Source organism: Physella acuta, unplaced genomic scaffold, assembly GCF_028476545.2.
Source record: "Physella acuta isolate Inbredline_101_S28 unplaced genomic scaffold, ASM2847654v3 ptg000482l, whole genome shotgun sequence".
NCBI classification, from domain to species: Eukaryota; Metazoa; Mollusca; class Gastropoda; family Physidae; genus Physella; species Physella acuta.
Window position 1 is genome coordinate 143,520 of NW_026732001.1, and position 21,652 is coordinate 165,171.

The 21,652-nt window shown below is 33.9% G+C and overlaps 2 protein-coding genes across 2 annotated transcripts; one reads left to right on the forward strand and one right to left on the reverse strand.

Moving 5' to 3' along the window:
- Positions 1-1,838: 1,838 nt before the first annotated feature.
- Positions 1,839-4,683, reverse strand: LOC131944129 (tRNA N(3)-methylcytidine methyltransferase METTL2-like). The gene is made up of 9 exons (XM_059304642.1): positions 4,562-4,683; positions 4,049-4,140; positions 3,509-3,843; positions 3,357-3,406; positions 3,087-3,147; positions 2,835-2,974; positions 2,544-2,650; positions 2,226-2,291; positions 1,839-2,006 (listed from the first exon to the last, which is right to left on the reverse strand). Exons 1-9 carry the CDS (start codon positions 4,657-4,659, stop codon positions 1,870-1,872), a joined length of 1,086 nt encoding a protein of 361 aa, XP_059160625.1. The 5' UTR covers positions 4,660-4,683; the 3' UTR covers positions 1,839-1,869.
- A 608-nt stretch (positions 4,684-5,291) lies between these two features.
- LOC131944126 (band 4.1-like protein 4A) lies at positions 5,292-21,508 on the forward strand. Its single transcript, XM_059304638.1, has 26 exons — positions 5,292-5,477; positions 7,191-7,402; positions 8,024-8,128; positions 8,417-8,459; positions 8,627-8,708; positions 8,836-8,933; positions 9,041-9,161; positions 9,317-9,404; positions 9,723-9,811; positions 9,943-10,006; positions 10,863-10,954; positions 11,344-11,459; positions 12,378-12,459; positions 12,740-12,826; positions 14,152-14,268; positions 14,460-14,522; positions 14,687-14,800; positions 14,961-14,996; positions 15,108-15,167; positions 15,359-15,418; positions 15,785-15,853; positions 16,501-16,581; positions 16,862-16,957; positions 17,307-18,263; positions 18,468-18,672; positions 20,392-21,508. Exons 2-26 carry the CDS (start codon positions 7,247-7,249, stop codon positions 20,524-20,526), a joined length of 3,216 nt encoding a protein of 1,071 aa, XP_059160621.1. The 5' UTR covers positions 5,292-5,477; positions 7,191-7,246; the 3' UTR covers positions 20,527-21,508.
- The last annotated feature ends 144 nt before the right edge of the window (positions 21,509-21,652 follow it).

Below are 21,652 nucleotides of genomic sequence, written 5' to 3' on the forward strand. Positions count from 1 at the left end.
TCTGCATGAGTGTTCTACACATATTTCACAATAAATATTTCTGAATTGTTTTACACACATATTTTCTACATACATTTTTTACCCTTTTAATTTTTAGTTTTATATAATTAATGTACATTTTTATACTCTAGCAGTACTTTATCAGATCTATAAAATTTCCTTTGTTTACTTTGTTAAATTTCAATTGTTATCCAAAACATGAATACATACATCATTTGTCTAGTTTCTAATAACAACCTAATGCATGTGTTTTTAAAATATAGGAGCTTTAAAAAATTTTTACAACCGTTGTTGAAATTATTAAAACTACACTTTTATTGTTTTACTAACCATAACTGGTACTCTATTGGTAATCCATTAATATAAATTTTATTTTTTATAATTTTTCTAAACATTTATTTTCAAACTGACTGACCAGTGATATTATTTTAGTTGCGTTACATTATAACTGTTTTACTGGCTTTCTTGTGATATTCAAAAGTGGTCAATTTACATTTGTTGTTAGTTCAATTCATACAATTACATATATTTTTAATACTGTATTACTAAAGAAATTGTCTGTCACAGACAATTTTCTTCATCATTCCATGTTACTCTAATCTGTTACTGCAACATCTGCTGTGCGGGAAGTTAAATAAAGAAAAGGCAATTAGTATTTCTGCAAAAGTACTTGATACAATTGCCAAACATCATTGAAAAGCTTTGGTGTGCCTTTCTAAAGCATACATTCTTTTGTTAAATGCAATGTGAATTGTATATGTTTTTAAAGAAAATTCTTATTTGCCACAAAGTATAATGTAGTGTGTAAATAAACGTGCTCCTAATTTTGTATTGATACACATGATATCATGTGAAAATAGCATAGCTATTTTTTCAGTATTTGTATAGATTTCCATCTTGAAAACATTACTTAAAATAGATTACATTTTTTAATTATTTTTTTTTTAACTGCAATTTTTAAATATTTTTCTTAATATTACAAAATAAAGTTGTATCAACTCCATACTTGCTTAGGAGAAATGCAAATTAAGAAAAATATTTTAAAAATTTGTTGTTAATATTGATATTTTACCATTCGGTAGGTATCCATCTTAAAATTTTTATTCATTACAATAGGTTTATTTTTTTTAAATATTAAATATATTTATAAAAAAAAAAATCTTATATTTTTCTTAAAATTACAAAATAAAATTGTATTAACTCCATACTTGATTAGGAGAAATGCAAATTAAGAAAAATATAAAATAAATTTGATTGGTATTGATAAATTTTACCAATCAATCTTTAAAAATGTATGGATTACAATTGAAGGTATATTTTTTTAATTAAAATCTTATATTTTTCTTAATACTACAAAATAAAGTTGTATCAACTCCATACTTGCTTAGGAGAAATGCAAATTAAGAAAAATATAAAATAAAATTGGATTGTTATTAACATTGTTGTTTTACCATTCTGTATTGATATCCACCTTAAAAATGTTTGGTTACAATCATCGTCATGTTTTCCTGTTCGTGCCCAAGACACAGGCAGATGGAGTAGAGTTCTTTTTCAGATAACTTGGCATATTGAAGGGACAGTGTGGTCAGCACTGTGCCCAGCCGCCTTTGCTTTCCCTTAAGATTTGAACTTGAAAGTTTTAGGTTAGCAGTCTAGCTCTCTACTGCTAGGCCAAGAGTCCCATGTAAGTTATAATTCAAGGTTTATTTAAAATATTAAATACATATTTTTAAATTGAAAATCATTCATTTTTCTTAATACTAAAAAAAAAAGTTGTATCAACAACATAACTGTTTGGAAGAAATGCAAAAAAAAATAATAGAAATTTTATAGGTATTTAGACAGATTTTTATTCAAATAAAATAAATCCTAACTTTTGATGTATTTACATTGTATCCACACTCTATACATTTTCAACTGGCGGCCTCTGTTGACTTGTAAGCGTCGATCAACCATAGTTTCTTTCTCTGTCAATCCTGCCTTAGTGAACAAATCTTTTAATTCATCTGTGATAAAAATTATAGCATATTAAAAGATAACTGCAAATGGTGACAATATCAGTTGAATATTAAATGTTTTGTTACTGATTGAAAGATTAATAGTTTTTAAACTATGAGTGAAGCACATCCAACACTAAATAAAATTATTTAAAATTAAAAATCTCAAAATGACAAAAAGCAGGTAAAAATTTAATAGGTGTATTTAAAAAAGTATAAATTGTTTACCTTGTGTAAAGAAATATACCCTAGTACCATCCCCTCTAAAATAAAAGTTTTCAGATATACACCGGCCTGAAAGAAGTTTTAAAAATTATACAAAAAGAATAAATCATATGTTTACTCAAATCTACTATCATCTTAAAATTTCTTTGTAAATCTTACATTTTGAATATTTGACATTTACATGATTTTTTTAAATACTGAATATAAGTTTGCATAAATTCTTGAACTTGAACACCATTAAATGGTATGCTTATGGTGTAATAAGAAATTTTTTTTTCACTCAAACAAAAAGTAACAAAAAATTGACTAAGAAATATTCACTTTTCTTAAAGCGCAACTGTGCCAAATCATATCTTCCATAGTCTCTAAAAAGAAACTTGCCGCCAGGTTTAAGGTATGATGCTAAGCGGGTGATGGCTGCTTGCATCCTGAACAAAAAAATAATTTTCAAGACATATTTTCATAATCAGTATAGTAATAATAATAATCATAACAAAAAGCAATAACTAAACTAAATCAATATAGCACAATTCTTTTTTTATATTTAAAATGGTTATTTAAAAAGATTTTTCAGAAAATCGTTAAAAAAATACGAAACAAAACATTACAAACTTTTCTGGTGCAACAGCGGATAGAACAAAAATCATTATAATGACGTCTAAGCTTCCTTCCTGGAACGGCATGGAAGCTTTATCATCTGTTATGTCATAGACAAAGGCATGGCACCTTTTCTGATCATAGTCTTTATTAGCCTGGAAGAAGAGTTACAAAATATAAATAACTAAAAAAATGGAAATCATTTAGTAACATTAGGCTTAAGAAACAGGTGTTAAGCATTAATGCCTAATATAACTCACTGCTCACCTTGACAATATCAATAGCGGTGGAGGAAAAGTCACAGCAGTATATTTTTAGATTGGGATTACTGAGGAAACAATGGAACAAAAAAAATGTATGGTCCAAAATAAAAGTATAATTTTATCAAATAATAAATACTTTTACAGCACTAGTCTATAATAAAAACATTAATTTTTTTTTTAACAACTGACTATGCCAAAGATATTAACTAATGCTTTTTTTTTACGATCCCTCATGATTTAGTGTTTTAATCTAAAGGGATTGGGTTATACCTACTTATTTGTAGTTAGAACTGGAAACACAGTGTTACCTACACCACAACCAACCTGCAGAATTAATGATAAATTTGTTGTTTTCATTAAAAAACATAAACCCATTCAGTTGGCAGATATTATTGAACATTATTTCCACAATTAAAAAAACAATACCTCCAATATGTTAAATGAAGGTCCATCATCAGCTGTAATGTTTAAGTCTTCTACGGTAGAAACCAAATTATCTGATAAAGGGCTCTCACACTGCACTTCATTAACACTTAAATCATTCGGTGGAGAACAGCCTTCACTCTTTGAACAAGCATGATCTGGCTTTTCCGCATCTTGAGCTTTAGTACTTGTGGATACATCACATAATGGGGTATTTTTTTCTTTGCCATAGAGTTCAGGAAATTCTGTGAATAGCCAATGCCGATCTTTAAAAAATCGGTTCTGGTGAATTGAATAAAACTGGTCCCAGTGTTTCACTGCTTCTCGTTCCAACTCATCTGATTAGAAATAAAAAAAGGTAAGACAAATTTAATAATTTTAAAAACTTCGTAATGGCTTAGAGTTTCTAAAAGATATTTTTGCCAGCTAACCAATAATGAATTAAATGACAGGTTTTAAAATTTCAAATCAATATCCAAGAAGACATCACGGAGTATGCATTATGTTATGAAACTCATTCAGTCTTCTAGAATGTAGACATACCTTTTTTTTCTTGAGGTACAGCATGCGTGGAATGTTCTACTGTTATCTTCTTGGCTTCTCTTTCTTGATCTTCATCCCAAATAACATTGTCCCTAATAACAGTATGTGTTACATTTTAAGCACTATATAAGCCTATAGTCTAGAGCAGGGGTCTCCAAACTACGGCCAGCGGGCCGGATGTGGGCCACGAGGTCCTCTTATCCGGCCCGCGGAGATCTTTTTGTCCACGGAAAAAACGTTTGTTGGTAATGGCTGAGGAACTTTGCCCAGAAAATCAAAGACACACCTGGAAGAAACTGGCCCCCGAACTGAAAATTGATAGTTAATGCAGCCCTCGGACTGAAAAGTTTGGAGACCCCTGGTATAGAGTAAAACCGGAAAGCTTTTAATACAACAATTTATTTATGGGTCTCAATGGTAGATTAACTATATCTAATTATATATTATATAGGTCCTGGGTCTTAATTCAGTCTTAGGTCTAGTACAATTAATGACTAACTTTAAGTAACTTACCAAGCATTGTGCTGAAAAACATTTTGGGGGTCTGTCAAATATCTAGTCCCAAACTTCAACCTTTTGCTGTCTTCCAAGTCATTTTGTACCTCTTCCATTGTCTTTGGCTGGCTACCTAATACCTACTGATAAAAATTAAAATTATAAAAACAAAAACTGTTTCAGAATTCTAGATTTATTTTTTTTTTATCAGTAAATTAGGCCTACTAAATTAATATAATATAATGGGCTATGGCTATACTATATATTACTATATAATTATAATTATTATATATAGACTATAGGCCTAGCGAGGGCCTTATTCTATTTTCACTATGAGTCTATCTGTGTCCTATGATATGATTAATAATTGATTATGAATCTGATCTGAATCTATGTCTCTATGACATTATGAGTCTATCTCTACGATGATGTTCTCAAGTTTCAAGTTTTACTTTCACTTTCCAACTTTCGTTATCTCTTAAGTAAAATCAAGTAAGTTAGTAGAATCTAGGCCTAACTAGAATCCAAATCTAGTTGCTTATTCTTTTAACGTAACCTAAAACGTAAAAAAAACAACAAAACAAGCCACTTGTAAGACAAAGATTAGCGTCTAGAGTCTAGAGGTCTAGATCTAGCAAGTATGAAATCAAATAAATAAAATGTGAATTGATCTCCAAGCCTTGAAGTTTAGTTATGAACATGAAACTTCCGCAAGGAAGTCACTTTTTTAATGCACTTAAAAATTTAGGATCATAATCATAGAGAATGATTTTATTCAATACCTAGTCTTTGTTTTTTGTTAGCCTATCCTAGGGCCTAGACTAGATTAGTAGATCTACAAGTAAAATAAAATATTTTAAAATAATAAGAACTTATGACGTGGATTGTTTGCTTACTCGATGTTATTTTCAAGGCATTTTTAAAGTAAAGACCGGTAAGAAAAAGAGACGAGTTGTCGAGTTTTCTACTTCACATGAAAAATGAAAAATGTTCTTCTCTTGCTTTCAGCTTTCATTGCTTGTGTTCATCACTGTGTTGTCTGTAGTTGTAGTCTCTAGACAACTAGCTAGTTACTAGTCTAGATTCTAGATTACCTACACTTAACTAGACTAAATCTAGACCATTATCTACTAGATCTAAAGAAGTTCATCTCAGTCCGTGACCATTTCTTATGTTCTGTAATCTCAAAGTAATCTGTTTCTGTAGGCTCAATTTATTTTATTTTTAGTTAGTGTGATGGCAGTGAGTAATATAATTTTACAGTAATTTACTTATCTGTTCATCACTTCACTAACAGCCTGAAATGAGTCATTAACTAGCTGTCTTTCTAATAGAGTGTCTATTTATTTATAGTTCACTACAAATAGCTAAATACTATAAGTTACTAAATAGCCATCTGATAGTATTACTCGCTAACTTGGAGGTGTGGTCAGTTGCTAACAACAATATGGTGTCCGGACCGAACGCATGACTTCCGACGATTTTTCGGCAAAATTCCAGTGACCTTCTACAAATTACTATTAAAAATGTTTCCCACGAGCAAAATGGCAGGGTTTTCGCGCTATAACAACAAACTGTAGGTGGCAGGGCTATATATAAATATATGCCAGAAAAGCATTTCAAAATTTGCGTTGGAAAATGAAGGCTAAATTTCAAAGTTGGTTTCTTTAAAAATACTAGAACTTTTTAAATATCAACCTGAAGAGTACAAAAATGAATTGAAGTCTGTAGAACTTACTGAACTATTAGGTTTATCAGTCTATGTAAAAAGAAATCAAATATTGCTAACCACTTTTTTATAAACAATGGCTTTTGAATGACAACCAAATATTTTTTTTTTAAATCACGTTGCATTGATACATTTTTTTATTACATTCAACAAAAAGACTACATAATTCAAAATTACTTGCTGTTTAACAACTAATATTCAGTTATTAAACATACTTTCTAAAACACAAAAGTAGGTTGTTACACTTTCTGGACCCCCTTTAAGTTTTATGGGGTTATCCTTCAACAACATACAGCTTTTTAGACAATTTTTACCTGCCCATTATCACAAAAAAAAGCTTCCCTCTGATTGGTTAGTCATGGCTTCTGATGGCTATTCCTTGTGAAATAATTTTAAATTTATGATAGGCCTATATCTAGGTCTATAGAATATGCCCAATAAAAATATAACCTTTACATAGCAATACAATTATACATAGGCCTAGTTCAAAATTTTCTAATCTATATAAATATATATAATGTTTACAATCGTAGAGCCGGGTTTAGTGATGGCTATTAGGTGCAGATAATTTAGTTTGAAACTATTTTAAACTTAGGGGAGGTAACTAAGTGACTGCTTTCACGGGGGTAGGGTAGGGGTTGGGGGAAAGGAGGGTGGGGGAGGGGGGTTTATCAACCTACTGATAGTGTTTTAAAGCAAATATTTTTAGTGGCAGCATTGGTACTGTCGAATCACAAATTATGAATTGCTGAAAAGTAGAAAATAAAACAACAAAATAGCGGCGTATGATACGCCGCAGGTCGGCTCGTAAAGTTATAGTAAAATTACAAAGTAGCTTCAAACTAATAATATGTAATCCTACTTATAAAATAAAAAATCTTTCCTTGCTCTATATTTTCATTATTATTCTTGTTTCAGTTTCCGCACAATGTTGAAATTTTAATAACAAGGTGACAAATGTGACTCCAATTATAATGTCCAAAGGGGGAAGGTTATCCCGTCTTATTCCGAAATTCTTTCGTGGAGAGAGTAAACCTAGTTCCAAGAGTGGAAGCAATGGCTCGGATTTTAAAGGCCCTGCATGCTTAGTCATATTTTTGGATGACTCAGAGCAGAGAGTCCCATACAAGGTTTGTGGCCAGTTTTGTGAGAAAGATTGTTAATATAGTATAGCTTTTATGGAAGATTTTATTTGGCAAAGGCACATTTGCTTTGCATGGAATAAAATGATGTTCTTATTGATTGTGTAGAATGACCTGTTTAATTCAGACTAGGTCTTATCTACCCCTCCCTTATGTCATTTATCACATAGTGGTTTGCGCTATACATGTCATTACAACCCACTTATCTTTTACTTAGGGTTTGTTTTAAAACATTAATTTCACTCCTTTCCCACTGCTGTGTCTTATGAAATTTGATTGACTACATTTTTTATGGTAATGGATGCTTTTGTTAGCTGTCATTTCCAAATGATTTCAGGAGCTTCAAATGCTTTATGTAAATGTATTTAGCAAGCTATATTTGGTCTAGACCATTCAAAAGACTTTACCTCTTCACCTTCCTGGTCATAGAGTGTCCAAAACTTACTATAGTATTTGCTAGCTCACAAATGCCTGATTGTATTTATGAACATTGATTTAGAATAATTCAAAGTATGTTTTATACACTATAATAAGTTAGTTATTATGTTTATCATAGTGTAGAATGTTACTGAAGTTACTCTGTCATATGACTGACCGCTTATTTTCTAGGGGAGCTGGAAAGGGCAAGCCCTATTTGATGCTGTCTGTGAAATGATCAACCTCCTAGAGAAGGATTACTTTGGACTGAGATATGTTGATGACACTGGACAAACAGTGAGTAGCTTTTGTTATTTTGTTCCAGACTTCTCCACTGTTTCTTATGCTGGTGTTGCTAACAATATTCCCTCTACAGGTATTATGTTTGCGCAGTTCAAAACTGCTGCACGGCCCCGCAGCTTAGAGGGAAGATAGGCTGCTACTCTGGCCTAATTCTCTCCCAAATGTTTATACTTACAGAAAAATTATTATACTGAATAGCTTTAGAAGAAAAACAGAGGTACTCGATTTTATCAAATAAATTTTTTTTTTTAAATAATTCTTTTTTTTTTCTCCACATTTTAGCATTGGCTTGATCATGCCAAGTCTGTATCATCACAGTTAAAAGGTTAGAGTAATCTTCAACTTTAGAGTTTACAATACTTTTTTGTTTTTCTAATTACTTATCCAATTATGCTTATTGCTATTGTATATAATTGTTATTGACCACACAATAGTAGAACTATAAAACATAAGGTTTTATTGAAACAACTATATGACATAATGTTTTGTTAGGGTGTTCAACCCCTCACAAGTTTTACTTTGGTGTCAAGTTTTATGCTGCCGACCCTTGTAAATTACATGAAGAGATCACAAGGTAAAATTCAAATCTACAAAAAAATTGTTCTTAATGTTATTCTTAAATGTTAGATATTTAAATTCTACATTTTTGGATTTCTGTGAGTTCTTCAAGTCTAATTATTTATAAACTGTTATACTTTTAGGTATCTGTTCTTCCTACAAGTCAAACGAGATATATTACAGGGAAGACTTCCTGTTTCATTTGAGGAAGTTGCTGAGCTTTGTGCTTACGCTGTCCAATGTAAGTATTGTTTATAATTAGAAGTACTAGTAACAATTACTGTGTTTGCTTATAAATATGAAAAATGAATATTTTGTTATAAAATTTAAAAAAACATGTTTTTACAGCTGAGTTGGGGGACTTTGAGCCCAGGATACACACAGTTGGATATGTGTCTGAATTCTGTTTTGTGCCAAACCAAACTGAGGAGTTAGAGGCTAGAATAGCTGCAGTACACCGCAGATGTGTGTACGTACATCATTTTTAATTCTTCGTGTTCGTATTTCCATAAAATATTTTCATTGAAGGCTGTAAATTAAATTGATCGTTTAATACTCATTGAGCTTATTATAATAAAAGCAATTTTCTTGATTTATTTTAAGTATCTTTTCTTGAATGTTTAGGGGAGCAACACCAGTTATGGCTGAGCAGCGGTACCTTGAGAAAGTAAAATGGTTAGAAATGTATGGTGTAGATCTACATCCTGTTCAGGTGAGTCTAAAAATAAATTTTGCTTTCTAAATCTAAATGAACATACCTTATGTTTTTAGTAATCGTTCTGTAGACTCATTCATAAAAATGTTATTGATTTGGTATTTACTGCCAATATTTTCTCCTTTATTTCAGTCTTTTTTTTACTTAAACTTTCATCTAAAAAAATTCCTTAACTTCATAAATTTTTGTTTAAATTTACTGATCCTAATTCAATTCACATTGCACTAAATTATTTTCTTCATGATTTCCATTATCACACTATTTGTAATTATCTTCATCCTTTCGATTATCAAAGTATGTTTACACATTTTGCAGGGGGAAAGCAATGTGGAATATTTTCTTGGCTTGACACCCACTGGCATTGTTGTATATAAACAGAAAACAAAAGTCGCCAGTTATTTTTGGTTTGTTGTTTTTGTTTTTTGTTAAACTAATACACAATTTTGTTTTAACTAAATTTATTACAATTAAACTTTTCATGCATACAATTCAAATTTTTACGTGTATAAGGAAAAGTTTTTTTTCTTCTCTAAAGGCCCAGGATAACAAAATCCAGCAATAAAGGAAAAATTTTCACCATTAAAGTGAAAGACAAAAATGTAAGTAATTTTTTTTTATCTCAATCTGTATCATCTAATAACATAAAATTAAATCCATATAGAATAGAGCTAGTACACTGTTCTATTTTTGTGTTTATGAAAGGGACATGAATAGGTTTTTTTTTTTGTTTTTTTTTTTGCAAAATGTTGGTCTGCGAATGACAATGTAAAGTGCCTTCTATTAAACCTTGATCCTTGATGACAAAGAGAGAACTAATATGCACAGTCTACAACAATTTTCACATAATTTTTAAAAAATATTGGCTTATGTCACAGTTACAAAAAATTCTTTGTGTAGAACAGTGTTGGTAGCTGTGTAATTAGAATATTATTTTTATATTTTGTTCAGTTGAATAACATTTCCATGATCGATTTAGTTAGAAAATCAGTCAACTTATGTTGCTTTAGAACTATGGTTGCTGTTTTATGGTGCCAGCATGTGGTATTTTACTTGGGACTCAAAACGACCACATTGCATGCTTTCAGTTTTGCGCAGGTTATACATTTAGCTGAACTTCCATATTCTTTTGTTGCATTTATCTGATGGTTCTGCTTGCTTTGAAGTAACTAACTTTCATAACCCCGTCACTCAGTTATTATTTGTTTTTTCTATTCTGAACTCAGTTCTGGCTAATTTTGTATGCTTACTTTTTAATTTATAACTTGTTGCTTGAATTAGTTTCTCTTCCATTTTTATTTCCTTTCATTCTTCATTAAATTTATTTTTTATATGTCTTCTCTCTGATTGGGCTCATTAAGTCTTCTAACATGTGTCTTGATTTGTCTGTCCATATTTCATGCTGTTGATGTCTTCTTGCTTTAGTTTGCTTGCATGTTGTCATTTAATGTTGTATAGAATGAAGAGCACGCCTATGCATTTGAACTCTCAACCAAGCAAGCATGCAAGCATTTGTGGAAATGTTGTGTTGAGCACCATATGTTTTTCAGGTAATTAACTAGTTATAACATGTGCCAGTGAATTAAACTTTTAAAAAAGACCATATTTATACATTGGACTCAACTGGTGCTCGTTTGTAATATCTAGTTTTTCTTAACCCTTTAAACCCTTAGCTGCTGACCCTAAAATCCCTGAGCTTCTGAGCTAAATGTACACAAAGCAGACTTTATTAGAATTTTAAAACTTTCTTTTCATCATAAATTACGAATGATAAACTGAACAACAAAAATTAATTTTGTTAACCTGTCACATAGACAACAAAACTAATATACATTAATTATCCTAGCCAGTTTTTTCCTTATATTTGTTTCTTATATGATTCTCAAAAGGTTGTACCATCTTTATTTTTATTTACCTACGCATGTGTTTTTTAATTCAGTGGAAGATCTGAGCGTCTAGCAGCCAATGAATCACGAGCCAGAAAACAACCTAATGTACAGAGATCACAGAGCAGACGGCAGCCTAGAAGAGCTAACTCTGACTCCAGGCTTGCTGGTAAAATAAGCTTAAGTACATTTAGACAGTTTGCATTCTAAATTGTTTTTTTTTAATGGGAATTATCTTTAGTTTTTTTTATATCAGAGTTTCCATTATGACCACTTTGTTGAAACCAGTGACCAGCTTTAGTATGTTCTATAAAAATGTGATAATTTAATTGAAAACAGCTTTGGAATATAAAAGATTTTACCATTTCATTGAAACAGATTTTACTATTTCATTGAAAGCAGCTGAACAGCTTTACAATATAAAAGATTTTACCATTTCATTGAAACCAGCTTTACAATATAAAAGATTTTACCATTTTATTAAACATATTTTACTATTTGATTGAAACAAATTTGACTATTTCATTGAAACAAATTTGACTATATCATTGAAACAAATTTGACTATATCATTGAAACAAATTTGACTATATCATTGAAACAAATTTGACTATATCATTGAAACAAATTTGACTATATCATTGAAACAAATTTGACTATATCATTGAAACAAATTTGACTATATCATTGAAACAAATTTGACTATATCATTGAAACAAATTTGACTATATCATTGAAACAAATTTGACTATATCATTGAAACAAATTTGACTATATCATTGAAACAAATTTGACTATATCATTGAAACAAATTTGACTATATCATTGAAACAAATTTGACTATATCATTGAAACAAATTTGACTATATCATTGAAACAAATTTGACTATATCATTGAAACAAATTTGACTATATCATTGAAACAAATTTGACTATATCATTGAAACAAATTTGACTATATCATTGAAACAAATTTGACTATATCATTGAAACAAATTTGACTATATCATTGAAACAAATTTGACTATTTCATTGAAACAAATTTTACTATTTCATTGAAACATATTTGACTATTTGATTGAAAGCAGCTGAACAGCTTTACCAGGACCAGTACACCCAGAACAATCGCAGTGTTGTGACTGTTATGGGCCAGCCAGAACCTGTCAGAGCGTAAGCTTGTTTATTTCTTTAGGATTATTTAGCCATTTTGCTTACTGTAATAGTTTCATATCTCTACTTGTTAAAGAAGTCTGAAATCTAAAGAAATAACTGTCTAGTAGCATTGTATAGCTTCTTTATAATTCTAATTATTAATGTATATTTGGTGCGTCCAATCCATAATTTTATTGCTCAGGATCGAAATATAAAGTTGATTTAATTTTAATTTCTTTTGAGACAAATTTTGAAATGAAAACATTAATTAATAGCATTCTTGGCCTTCTATCCACAGGCCCAGACACAGGTCATTGCCTGAGTTGCATGGTAGACAGTCACCAAGAAGTGTTAAATCCGCACCATGGGAGTCCAAGTTTGACCGGTATTTAACTCATTAACTCCTCTTTACCACTAGATGTTACTTAAGCAGAGTTGATTTCAGTAAATGTTTCGGTTCATGTTTTTTGGTTGAAGAGAAATGACATTGCGACTATGTGTATCACCCACCTCTCTGTATCACCCACCTGTCTGTATCACCCATCTGTCTGTATCACCCACCTTTCTGTATTGTCCACCTGTCTGTATCACCCACCTTTCTGTATTGTCCACCTGTCTGTATCACCCGTATCACCCACCTGTCTGTATCACCCGTATCACCCACCTGTCTGTATCACCTCACCCGTATCACCCACCTGTCTGTATCACCCGTATCACCCACCTGTCTGTATCACCCGTATCACCCACCTGTCTGTATCACCCACCTTTCTGTATTGTCCACCTGTCTGTATCACCCGTATCACCCACCTGTCTGTATCACCCGTATCACCCACCTGTCTGTATCACCCACCTTTCTGTATTGTCCACCTGTCTGTATCACCCGTATCACCCACCTGTCTGTATCACCCGTATCACCCACCTGTCTGTATCACCTCACCCGTATCACCCACCTGTCTGTATCACCCGTATCACCCACCTATCTGTATCACCTCACCCGTATCACCCACCTGTCTGTATCACCCGTATCACCCACCTGTCTGTATCACCCGTATCACCCACCTGTCTGTATCACCCACCTTTCTGTATTGTCCACCTGTCTGTATCACCCGTATCACCCACCTGTCTGTATCACCCGTATCACCCACCTGTCTGTATCACCCGTATCACCCACCTGTCTGTATCACCCGTATCACCCACCTGTCTGTATCACCTGTATCACCCACCTGTCTGTATCACCTCACCCGTATCACCTACCTGTCTGTGTCACCCACCTGTCTGTATCACCCACCTGTCTGTATCACCCACCTGTCTGTATCACCCACCTGTCTGTATCACCCACCTGTCTGTATCACCCACCTGTCTGTATCACCCACCTGTCTGTATCACCCACCTGTCTGTATCACCCACCTGTCTGTATCACCCACCTGTCTGTATCACCCAACTGTCTGTATCACCCACCTGTCTGTATCACCCACCTGTCTGTATCACCCACCTGTCTGTATCACCCACCTGTCTGTATCGCCCACCTGTCTGTATCACCCACCTGTCTGTATCACCCACCTGTCTGTATCACCCACCTGTCTGTATCACCCACCTGTCTGTATCACCCACCTGTCTGTACCACCCACCTGTCTGTATCACCCACCTGCCTGTATCACCCACCTGTCTGTATCACCCACCTGTCTGTATCACCCACCTGTCTGTTCCCAGTGGACTGTACACATCAGGCCATGACTCACCCTCTGTGTACAGTGAGAGAAAGGATGGGAAACATCCCAGCTTCATCTCTGGCAGTGACAGTGAAAGTGGGATCAGCCAGCGCAAGAGGTACACAACTTTTTATTATCTGCCACACATGCACAATAAACAGATACATATCCGGGAAATATTGAATGTATCTTTATTTTAATGCCTTGGTTTATCTTTCTTACTCACTAACAAGATAATGCATTTTATTTTTAGGAAAGAAAATTATACATTTTTGCTAATATTATTCCTGTGGACCTGTTTTATTACAGATATTTCCCTAACAGAAAAGGTTCTGATAACGAAAGTGATGCATCTGCCACAAGACGAAGAAGGTACTTAGTACTTTATGGCTTAGTGTTACAATTTAGCTAATTTTTTTGTTCTGTATCTGTATATGTTGTTGAATGGTATAGCTATGAAAAATAGTTTTTTTAAGTACGAGCTATATTGATACACGCTAGACCAGTGTATTTTAAATTTGTTGAATGTGTTACAGACGTGAACTGGACAGTGACAGTGGATCTGAGGTTTCCTTCAGCAACTCTGCAGGAAACAGGAAAAAACGCAATACCCAAAGTGAGAAAGGTGCCAAACAGAGCAATGGACACCTGTAAGTGGAGAAGTTTCTGATGTATACAAATTCTGTAGTCCAAAATTTTTTGGTCCAAAATATTTTTTTTTACGTAAATTAACTCTAGTGTCAGTAAGTCAGCTAACTTTACAATTTAGTATATCTTATTTATTTGTTAACTATTTACTTTTCTCCTTAGATTATATCCATTCCATGATAAGGAAAATGCTCATGGGTAAGTATTTTTTACAATTGTTCAAACTTTTTAATTAAAAAAAAACTGAGTGCGTTGTTAGCACCCATGTATGTGATCATATGTGTAATTTTTTTACACCCCCATCAACAGCTCTGTGCCATCTCTACATTCTGCCCCCGCTGGGGAACTGAAGCAGAGACGAAGAAGAAGGTAAGGCGAAATAATTTGTATAGTTAGACTTGTGTCTTAATCATTTTTTTAATTAATGTCTAGAAATTTCCGAACAAATCAATTCTGTTAAACAATATTTGAAAACAGAATTTTTAAAATTAAATTGGTAATCAAAATATAACTTTTAAATGTTTTACATTATTACAATAAAAAACTGTTTAAAATTGCAGGAGAAGTAAGTCACCAGGAAACACAAAAAGACCGCCTGAAGAACTAAAGCAACATATAGAGTAAGTGTAGAGTAGTAAAACAATTTTTTTCAGAAGTGAAAGCTCATAGGGCAGATGATAAGTGTTCATCTGTTTTATGTGACTTAAGCACATGAAGAGGCTAATATAAAATTTATTATGTTTAAAAAAATAGATTTTCTTAAACTTGAAAATAAGGTGCCCAAAGGATGTTGGTGAATAGAGCCTTAAATTAAACTAAACTCTTTCTAAACTTTAAAAGTAATCACTAATTTGATAATTATATTTTCTGAAGTTTTATTTAAACCCTGTATCATTAGTTAGAATCCATATTATCTCTTATGGAAATTATATACTGTATTTTATTCTACTTAAAAAGTTTTTTGAACATGTCATCTCCGTGAATAGGTTTGACTTGGTAGACACTGAAGGGATGACTGTTGACCAGCTGAGAGATATCCCCTACACCAAAGTGGAGTAAGTTTCATTTTTCAAACACCTCTGGGGGCAATTAGTGTGAAATTTACATGCTACTATAAATATTATCGTGGCTATAATACAAGTATAGTCTTATTTAAATTTTACCTTTTTTTTTTCAAATTCTGTGCAATTTTTTCCTAGAGTATAAAAGAGTAGTCTTATTCAAATTAGTTTTAACTTTTTTTAATTCTGTACAAATTTTCCATAGTGTAACTTTTTCTATTCATCATTTTAAAATGATGGATGTTGTGAACACCAGTTAACTTGGTGCATAACAAAACTATATTGCACCATTAAAACTATATCAACTTAGGTCTGGCTATCAGTGTCAATATGTCCTCAATACTTTAAAAATGTGTATTTTACTTGTTAAAAGTTTAATACTTGTTTAAAAGTTTAATTTCAGTACATGAAGCAAACTATTTCCCCTGCTTAGTTTGAATTTAATTTTAAAATACAAATAAATAACACAAAATAATGTTTACTTTTTACTGTTCTTGCCCTTGCTTAAATTCTAAAATACAAATAAATAACACAAAGTAATGTTTACTTCTAACTGTTCTTGCTCTTTCTTTTATTTGCTGTTTAAATTTCATTATTAATAAAGGTTGACTATTGATAGTTATTTTTCCCCTCTTCTACAGAACGAAGGCAAACTTATTTAGAGTCAAATACTCACCAAAGATTCGACAAAAAATCTGGGCTTCAAGAACAAAAAGCTTTGGGTAAGTAGTTTTAACTTTTAGTACAAATATTAACATGGACAAAGGCAAGAAATTTCTGTAGTGTTTATTGTGAACATAATTAAACTTTGTTTTGCTGTGTTTTACAACAATAAAACTTGTTTATTGTAAACCTGATTGAACTTTGATTTTCTGTGTTTCATAACAATAATGCTTGATTTTCTGTGTTTCACAACAATAATAATAGTTTTTTGTGAACCTAATTGAACCTTGATTTGCTGTGTTTTACAACAATGAAAACTTATATAATGATTATAATCAGGGATGCTGACAAAAGTGGCACACAGAAGTCTGGGGCAAGCTCCACAATCTCCAGACAAGACAGCTATTACACCGATCCATCAGGCAGATATGTCTAGTAGGTTGATGCATTAGTTGTTTGCATTTTTATATTTGGCTGTTTTTTGGTCTCCTCTTTACTTGTTATGTTGCTGTTTCTGCCATCTGAGTACCTGTTATATTTGGCTTTTTTATCTGATTACCTTTTGTATTAGGTTTTTTTTCATCTGATTACCTGTTTTGTGACTTTTTATGTCATCCTATTACCTGTTATATTTGACAGTGTTTTTGTGTCTTTACTTGCTCTAGATTTTCCTTAAAATGAGCTCTTCTGTTAAAAATTATTTGTATTATTGATTGAAATATATTTCATCTTAAATTTTCTTTTCCAAAATATATATAAAAAATGTCATTTCTTTCCCCCATAGTGGAAGCAGGATATCAGGAAGTTTAAGTCAAGGACGGCTGGCAGGTGGTCAAGAAGTGACCAAGTCTCAGCTGCTGGACCAAAGCTCAGCGCCATCAGCTCCTGTAAACCCCAGCCTGCGCAGTGAGAAGAACGACGGCTACAGTTCTTCTGCTTCCCGGTCACGCCCTCCTCCTCCCTATTCAAGCCTGAAGGACACAATGCGGGGTGGTGGTCAGTCAGATTACGAGCACTACCAGTCAGATACCCACCAACAGGACCGCTACCGCCAGGGGCGGTCTAATCAGAGTAGACTCAGCTATCACGAGCAGGCTAGTGACTACAACAGCCACGCCGCTGATGCTAAACGGTACAGCCAGAACGTAACTGAAAGTGATCGCTATAGCCAGAACAATTCCGAGTATGGGAGGAGCCGGCAGAGAGGGCCGGACTCTAACAGGTACAGCCAGTACCAGTCCGACACTGACAGCAGGTACTCCAGGTCACAGAACCCACCTGCCGGCGCTAGGAGCTATGAACCAGGAAGTGGCCAGAACACGTCCAGCAGTGCCAGACCAAATGATTCGACCCGGGTCAGTTACGGCCGACCTGGCCAACGCCCGGAACAAAACTCTGACGCAGGCAGCTACAGCAGAAACAATCAAGGTCCAGACAGCTACAACACATCCGCGAGAAACTCTCAAGGCCCAACCAGCAACTATGGAACAACCAGCCGAAACTCCCAGGGCCCACCGGACAACTACGGAACATCCAGCAGAAATCCCCAGGGCCCAGCTAGCAGTTACAGCCCCTACGCAAGGTCTCAAGCCCCCAGGGGTCAGTCCTATCCCATCAAAGACAGCTCCTTCACTGCAGGGTCCAGGGACTCCCAGACTCACACTCCATCTCCAAGGTACAATGAGAGTCTGGTGGATGGGGCGTCTAGTGTCAATTCAGCCTCACCAAGGGGAAATAACAAGTACGTCTTCTTTGTTATCTCCCCTATCAGAACAACATAATATTTTATATTTTAAAATTATTTTAACATTGTTTAAAATTTTAAGGAAATTCATATCAGATTATTTATTCAAGGTAATTTTATTTTAAAATTATTATAATTAGTATTTTCTGGATTATTGAACTACATGGGCTACAACCTATCAATGTTTTGTCTGCACCCTAGGTCAGCCTTTGACCAAAGGTCAACTCCCCCAAGAGCTAATGCCCAGTACTACGAGGACAAAGGTTTGCCTCAGGTGTCCTACTCTGGGCAGTCAGGGTCAAGCAGTGGCTACAGTGGCTCTACCAACCGTCAGAGTGGCAGCAGTAATGTGTCGCCACTGGAACAGCACAGGATGAGGAACACCCTCAGTGGCTACAGCCCTCAGGTGAGTCTAGTCTACCTTATACCTTATATTACATCTAATCAGGTACATGCTCAGGTGAGCGTAGTCTACCTTACAGCCCTCAGGTGAGCCTAGTCTACCTTACAGCCCTCAGGTGAGCCTAGTCTACCTTACAGCCCTCAGGTGAGCCTAGTCTACCTTACAGCCCTCAGGTGAGCCTAGTCTACCTTACAGCCCTCAGGTGAGCCTAGTCTACCTTACAGCCCTCAGGTGAGCCTAGTCTACCTTACAGCCCTCAGGTGAGCGTAGTCTACCTTACAGCCCTCAGGTGAGCCTAGTCTACCTTACAGCCCTCAGGTGAGCCTAGTCTACCTTACAGCCCTCAGGTGAGCGTAGTCTACCTTACAGCCCTCAGGTGAGCCTAGTCTACCTTACAGCCCTCAGGTGAGCCTAGTCTACCTTACAGCCCTCAGGTGAGCCTAGTCTACCTTACAGCCCTCAGGTGAGCGTAGTCTACCTTACAGCCCTCAGGTGAGCCTAGTCTACCTTACAGCCCTCAGGTGAGCCTAGTCTACCTTACAGCCCTCAGGTGAGCCTAGTCTACCTTACAGCCCTCAGGTGAGCCTAGTCTACCTTACAGCCCTCAGGTGAGCCTAGTCTACCTTACAGCCCTCAGGTGAGCCTAGTCTACCTTACATAACATCTAATCAGGTACACCCCTCAGGTGAGCCTAATCGACCTTACATAACATCTAATCAGGTACACCCTCAGGTAAGCTGTCTACCTTATATACCATCTAATCAGGTACACCCTCAGATGAGCCTAGTCTACCTTACATAACATCTAATCAGGTACACCCTCAGGTGAGTGTAGTCTACCTTACATAACATCTAATCAGGTACACCCTCAGGTGAGCCTAGTCTACCTTACATAACATCTAATTAGGTATACCCTCAGGTGAGCCTAGTCTACCTTACATAACATCTTATCAGGTACACCCTCAGGTGAGCCTAGTCTACCTTACATAACATCTAATCAGGTACACCCTCAGGTGAGCCTAGTCTACCTTACATAACATCTAATCAGGTACACCCTCAGGTGAGCCTAGTCTACCTTACATAACATCTAATCACCCCAAGTAGCCACATTCAGTTATAAATAATTAAAAACATTGGCAAATATTGTCATAAAAAACATTTAATTTGACTGTTATATATTAAAAATAAAGCATATCGGCTCCCATAAACTTTTTCGTATATTTGTATATAACAGCTAAGAAACTGGAGGTAGTTTTATGTATTTTAGAAGTAAAGAATTAATTATTCAAAGTGATTTATTACCTCCCATCAACATTTTTTTAAGCTTAAAGGGAAGCAACTGAGAAATAGCCTTGAAACTCAATTAAAATTACCAAAAAGTTTAATAGACTTAAATATCGTTATAGCTTTTCTTTAGCATTTACGAAAAACAATAACATTTAGTTTAAGTTAAGTATTATATTGTATAATTTTGGAAATTATTATTGCATATTATTTTAAATTCAAAATCAGATACAAATCAAAAACTTTAGATGTAATATAACATTATTTGTATAAATTGAATAATTACAATTTAAATTCTATTACCCAGCTCCTTTTATACTGAAGAACATTCTATAGGGCCTACTAAATATAATTTCTAAGAATATTCACATTACCAAAAGGTGGTATAAATGGTTGTTAAAAGACAACCAAATTAAACTTCTGTCTTAAACCTCAGCAGTATGTGGACAGGCAGCAAAGCCAGGCTCTCAGACAAGTCCAGGGACCACACTCTACCAAGACAGACCCAGGTAGGCATGGTTACACCCAACACACAGGCAATAACTACAGATCTGATTTGGTCACCCAACTCTAACGTCTCAAGCTGAATAGCTTTAGCATCCACTCCGAGCCAGTTTCTACATAACATTTGCCACCACCTACTTAGCCATGGCATGTCTGGACATGATGCTGCTTGTATGTTATCAGCAACTGCATTTTTTTATAAAAAAAAAATTTTGTGGAACTATGTTTTTTTTGTATAAATTCCTCTACAAAAGCAAGCACCGATTAAAATTTTTTTACTGTAAAAGTTGTTAATGGCATGATATAGTTAAGTTAGAAACATTTAAACTGAGAGCCACTAATCTAAATTTATTAAAGGCATAGTGAGGTGCTCTTAGGTGATTAAGCTCTCACCACTTATGACTAATCTATTCTAAAGTTTGTGAATTTTTCGCACCTCATTCGTTCTTATTTAATGCAGGCATATGACTAGTTGATGACGTTGTATTCACTTCTCTAACCCAAACCCCGAATGCTCAAGTACCTGTACTTATGATTTCAACATTATATTCTAGCTTGTATTTTTTTTTACTGATCTGATTCTTTATGATATTGTCCAACAGCATTCACCCCTTAATAATGTGATACATAACCCTCAACGTTCACTCCTAACCTTAGAAATGTTCTTTGTCCCACACTTTTAACTTTAGAAGCATGATACTTGTACACATTACTTACTTCATGATACATATCACATATCATTCAGTACTATCCTTAGATAAAAATAATTTTTTTTACACAACATTTTTAACCTTCAAAACATGGTATATGTTTTCCCTGCATTCATTCCCTACCTTAAAAACTTGATATTTGTACAATAACATTCAAACTCTGAGTCTAAACAAACTTTCACCCTGTTAACAACACCAAGTTGAAATTGTTATAAAAAATGAAATCCAGTGTCACTTGTGGTAGCCTTACACCATATCCCAGGGCATATTTTGATATTATTAATTAACTGTCACATTTTGTAAATTAAAATTTAATTAATGTTAAATAATTTTCCCCTTTTGCTAAGCTTTTATAAGATTTTTTCAACTTTAAAATATATGTTTCTTTTTTTTTTTTTTACCTAGCTTTACATTTGTGTTGACTTTTATGCCAAATTAATTTGAATGTTCACTGTAAAGTTAGACTACATTTAAAAAAAAAGTTAT